Source organism: Notothenia coriiceps, unplaced genomic scaffold, assembly GCF_000735185.1.
Source record: "Notothenia coriiceps isolate Sejong01 unplaced genomic scaffold, NC01 NC01_scaffold00034605, whole genome shotgun sequence".
Classification (NCBI taxonomy): domain Eukaryota; kingdom Metazoa; phylum Chordata; class Actinopteri; order Perciformes; family Nototheniidae; genus Notothenia; species Notothenia coriiceps.
The window spans coordinates 7,234-13,111 of NW_011367306.1; the positions used below are offsets into that span (position 1 = coordinate 7,234).

Here is a 5,878-nt window from a genome sequence, read left to right on the forward strand (position 1 = left end):
AACATCGAACTACACCGAACATAATCCTGGATGTTTTAGCCGCAATGCACGTTGGATGCATATGGATGTTTATGCGCGATATGAAATCGGCAAAACATTTTAAAAAGTGAAATGATTTAATCCGCGAGTGTTCTTGCGCTTTTCTCTTTGGAAGTCAACACTAACGCGCTATTGGTCAATACACGGTTCGCTGCATTACATATTACATTAATCTGCATAGGCCGGCCGCGTGAAGCTCAGGTTTTGGGAAGGGCTAAAATAACATTTTTTTTTTACCCGGCTGACGCTGCCCGCCTCCTGCGCGTCTATAGAAAGGAGATCAACTCAGTGAAAGCACCGCCTGCTGACCAATCAGAGCTCAGTGTGCGGAGTTAAATTTATCAAGTCATATCACAGGATAAAGGAAATACAGTTTAAACTGCCGTATGCAGAGAATCTTATCTGAGTCAGTTTCTCGAGCCGTATCTGGCCGTGCATCACCTACATTGTCACATACTGTATGCAGAAGTATTATTTTAAGCAACACGTAAACACTCAACTCAAATGTAATTAAAGTCAGATCCACTCGTGTCTTAGATGGGGCATTGATATCATAAAACTGTTGTACGCTTTCAAACACTCGGTAGTTATCTTTTAACCAGTTGTTCTATATTCACCTTGCAGGTGGATTATATGTTTAAGTCATGGATGTTTAAAGTTCATATTTATCTAATATTAGTTTACTTTTCATTAATGAAGTATGACGCTGCGTTGTCCCTATTTGTGATTGGTCCAAATGTGCTAACCCCGCCCCTTTCACGTGAACGCGCTCTCAGCTGGAGAGAGAAACCCTGGCTTGATTTACCGACTTGATAACCAGTGACGTATGACCGCTTAGCGAGATCTCGTTTGTTAGGTTTAGTTTAGATAACTCAAACATATCCAGGGTATGTTGAACTGGCTTTGTAGTACAGGGCACAGGTGGCTGCATAGCAGCACTAATGTCAAAGACACAAACATTATACATTATATTTTTATTTTACCAGGATGCAGTGACACAAATATTTGGGAAGGCTTAGCCTTCCCTAGCCTACAGTACCCGCCGCCCCTGCATATCTGCCGTAGATATTTATTTATAGAGCCCTGGTGAGAAGACTTCTTGACAAACTGGAAGGAATGCCGCCGAAACTGAATACGTGATGTGGATCATAAATATATCAGCAATTAAACATCTTCCATTTCTTTTCACACAATACGTCTCCTTGCAGTATCAACACTAATTCGGCTGACTTTTATATTTGATCCAATTAGTAGATAGGCTGTATTTACACCATAACGGTGCACAGCTGATAGAAAGGGATTTGTAGTTTTCAAAGATATTACTTATTTACTGAACTACCTTTCTAACTCCTCATGCAGTTGACTGTTACAGGTCTATACAGGTTCATGGTACAATGCATAAGCTTAAAATCGAGAGACTGAAACTATATTTTCCTTTACCGTTCTGTTTTAATTTCACAATAAAGTTAATAGTCATATTATGTTTGATATTATTATGTTTTATTAACTAGACTACACTTTTTTTTAACCCGCACCACCTAGTGGTTAAAGCACGTTATTGCATTTAGTTGTTAAATATGTTATATTTGATGAAAACATTTAAATATTAAGAGTAGCCTACATACAAAATAGGGGGAAAGTAGAAGGCATGCTAGAAATATAGAATAGAAAATATCAAGAAGATACTGTAGTGATCTCTACAATAAAACAGTTTAGTGCAGGACGTCCACAGATATTAACAGGAGGATGTACAAAACAGACAAACTAATAAGACTTTATTTTAACATTAAAGAATACTTTAAGTTAAGGTCTTCTTTTGAATAAGAAAAAAACGTTGGGGTTATCCACCAACACGTTCTCACTCCCAACCCGTCACATGTTGACGGACGGTCAGGGCCCCTCTCCGTCACTCTATTACGAACAGGGTACCCCTTGAGAGTCAGTTTTCAACGGGCAGGCGGGGAGCATGGAGTCCTGAAACGAGAGGGAGAATTACTTTTCAAAATAAGACAGAAGGCACAGGACAAAGCTAATATAAAGAATAAACTTTCATAGTTAGTTTCCGAGACATGACAACACATACCCGATCACTGACATTGCTGTTTTTGGGATATACCAGTTGTGTTTTTTATGTCGCCCAACCATCCAACTGGCCATGACAGCACTTAAGATGGAATTTTTTTAGCATAACTCTTGTTTTTTTTAGCATAGAGGACAGACAACTTTAACTCAACTCGTTAGACCTAAGAACATGATGCTGTGTCCTTCCCCTAGGGCATTGTGGAGCTGGACCCGGAGAACTGGGTGGCTGGCCTGGAGCAGACCATGCTCATCGTGTTGGTCCTGGGTCGCTGGCTGATGCCCAAGGGGGACATGTCCCGTGACCAGCTCTCCCAGCTCCTCATGGTCTACGTGGGCTTGGGTGCAGACATCTTGGATATCTTCGACACCTTCAAAGAACCCGAGGTCAAAACCAACCGAGCGGTAGTCATGATGGGACTGGGCCTATTTTCTTGGGCACTCATGCAGTTTCCTCTGGTGCTCACCCAGACACAACTCCCAAAGGGGGAGTCTCCAAAGACGTGCGTGTTCTGCCCTGGTGCTCCATCGTGGTTCACTTCCTGCTGCTCCAGTGAAGTGTGGAGCTTGCTTCTCACTGTTGGACTCCAAGATGGCCCATTTCTGATTTACCGGCTTTACCTCATGGTCCAAGAGCAGGTACTCAACCAGCTGATGATCTTCTTCACCTGCAAGAACATCCTCATCGTCCTCTTGGAGCTTTACAGAATCTTTGTGGTGCAGTGCGAGCAGCTGGTTGGGGAATCAGAGTTGGAAAGGTGTACCGCTTTGGTACGCCTTTGTCGAATCCAGAGCGGTAAGGAGGAAGAGGAGGAAGAAGAAGCAGGTGGAGAGGAGCAGAGCTGTCAGACAGACACAGAGAGAGGCATAGAGAGGGAAGAAGATCAGAGTGGTATCCAGGTATAGAAAAGCTCAAAATGCCATGAGGCATGACTTTGGCCCTCGGGGGCTAGGGCGCGAGGTAGGCTTTCACACACCAAGCGAGAGTCGAACCCATCTGCCATCTCTTGCATCTCAGCCTAGCTCAGAGACAGTCTCGGCTCTCTGGAGGGTTCAGTGACTAGAAATAGACCACACGAGAAGAGAATAAGTCCCCACAGAAAAGATCAGTGCCAACCCCTTTGATAAAAACCTTTCCAAAAAGTGGTGTTTCAGTCAGAGGAGGTTTCCAGGGAGAAAAACACCAGCTCTGTAAGTGTCAATCTGTGTGTATGAGGACTGACAGCTGAATCCAAATCTACACGCTTTGTGCTTTCCAGTTTGTTTTAATCAACTTGTATTGACATGATTTCACTGTGTTGTGCACATGCATTTTTTATAAAATTACAGCAAATTTGATGGCTTTGACGGTTGACAATATGGATTGTACGATGATTATGTTTTGCTTGATTAATAAACATTTTCTATTAAAGATTTTCATATTATAATTGTGCTTTTTGATGTTGTTTTCTTTCTCTGATCACCATGAGATGGCAGTGTTGCCAAGTCAACCAAAGCACAATGTTTACTTGACTGGAACATGCTTTCCAGTTAAATAGAAAAAGACCTGTGAGACAGCAACACAGTAGCACATTTGGAGTGTGGAACTTCATCATTTGCGGCTTTATGGCATGACAATCTCCTCTATGAATGTCTTTGTTAGACTTGATAATACAGAATGGGATATGAGATAAATGCATTTTAAACACTCAGTCACCTTTAAGCAGCTGATATAAGTAGGAGGCGAATGAAGAGGTTTGCATGTTTTTTTTCAAGGTTCATTTTCCTCTTGAGCACAATCCACCCATAGAGGCCTGTTTGAGAGCTCAGTGCATTTGTATTATGTCTGAAAAAGCACGCTCGTGATTATGTGGGAGTTTTTCAAGTTCAACATGATTTGCTCTCACTTTCTCTCTTTTGAGAGATGGAAAGGTGCTTTTGAGATATTCCTCCACAGCCCATAAAAGCAAAGGAGTGCCCACAAGGACGGAGAAAATGTTTGAGATGAAGCTCTGGGTCTCAAGGTTTCAAGCCACTTCACAGTAGGGACAAACAGCCGCTGCCGCCGCAGCCCACTCGCCCCCTCACCTCGATCCAGACAATACCTCTCCTGTCAAACGAGTGCCGGGATGTGGCCCTGGTGCATTTATGGATGAACCTCTCATCTGTGTCTGCAGCAAAGACAGAGAGTGGCAATTCAATCCCAGGCCTTTTTTTCTCGTTGTCTTTTATCTGTGTCTATCAAAAAGTCTCTCAAAAACAGCCGACTCTTTGTCATCAATAGAAAGAAAAAAAGGCAGGAACATAAGGAGCCAGAGAGGAGGGAAGGAGCATTTTACTCCCTCCGTTGTACTGTTCGTGCTTTTTTAGGAAAATGCATAGAATATGAGCAAGCTTTCCCAAATCGACAACTGTAGGCTTCCTCCAGAGGATTTGCTGGAGAGCACTACTTTATTTCCTTTGTTTCATCCTTCTGGCGGCATTTCGGTCTAAATAATTGATGGTGGACTTTTAAGAAGAATGAAGAGAAACATTAATGGAGAGTCCCCATAGAGATGTTGATTCTCTCAACATAATGCCGTCTTTGCTCCTAGAGTGCAAGAGAATGCCCAATTAACTAGTCAAGTCGAGTGACATCACGCAAAGCCAAGGCAAGGGCGGAGCTTCTTCTAAGCACCTGAGTTTTGGGAGAATCCGATATTGGCGTGACACCACGATGTGGGCAATATAATTGGGTGATGAAAGAGCCGCTTGCTTGTGAAGAGAGTCCTTTTCCTCTTCAGATTAACTGCATGCTTTAACAAGATTGTGTGGGCATGTGGGAGGATGGGGATGTCAGCTGATCCACGGGCTGCCCTACATAGATAGAGAGAGAGGAAGAGAAACTCAAAGCCTGCAACTCCACTGCACATGGATACACCACATAAAATCAACCCTCACCAGCCCTCGACTGAAAAAGATCTGCTCACACGGAAAAGAGTGATGCTGCCTCCGGGTGATGTTTGAAAGCTCCTACATATACATGTACATCTGATTAGAGCAATTTATTAAGCAAAGCCAATTCCCTGAATGTGATATCCTCTTCTACTAAATATTTCAAACCTGCTAATGTGATCATGTTTCCGAGAACAAAGTGGAATGACTGAACACTGACAACATGTAATTTGGTTGGAGTGACGAAAGTCTTAGTCATGCTCATGGTAGTAAACAATAGCTCTTACATTTCTTTAGTGACACTATGGTACGCAAACAAAATTGCTGCTCTCCAGCTGAGATGGATATGGATAGTTTAATGCTACTTGTTGCACATTCATAATTTCAATGGCAGACAATAAAATACTAAATGCAACATCTTTTTATTATGGTTTGTGGTGGCAGGTATTTATTAATGCACAAGGCATCACCCATTGGTTTGAAAAACTGTTATTATTTGGAACCAGAAGTGACAATATTTGGCTTGGTTAGCAAGGTGCTTCCGAAATGTACTTAACTTTGTTAGCATTGGGATGCTAATTTCAGCTAGCCAAAAAAGATGCTTATCACTAAAAATACAACTGGAAAATATTTTACAGCAGGTAATATTTGACCAGTTAACACTATAGCCTGGTTAAAAAAAAGATATTCCGAAATGTACTTAACTGTGTTATCATTGGGATGCTAATTTCAGCTAGCCATAAACAAAACATGCCTAAAACTAAGGCTGGAAATTGTTGTTTCTTACACGACCATTAGAGGTGCTAAACTTTATAACGTGACTATAGGTCGTAATAAGCTGCTGAAC

General features: G+C 42.0%; 1 protein-coding gene across 1 annotated transcript in view; it reads left to right on the forward strand.

Annotated features, from left to right (window-relative positions):
* Nucleotides 1-2,889, forward strand: part of LOC104962388 (transmembrane protein 26) — a gene marked incomplete at its 3' end in the record, with an annotated part of 7,807 nt that extends 4,918 nt beyond the window's left edge. The window contains exon 4 of the mRNA XM_010790828.1: nt 2,314-2,889. Coding sequence (XP_010789130.1) covers nt 2,314-2,889 — 576 coding nt within the window. The remainder of the gene's footprint in view (nt 1-2,313) is intronic.
* Between the last annotated feature and the right edge of the window lie 2,989 nt (nt 2,890-5,878).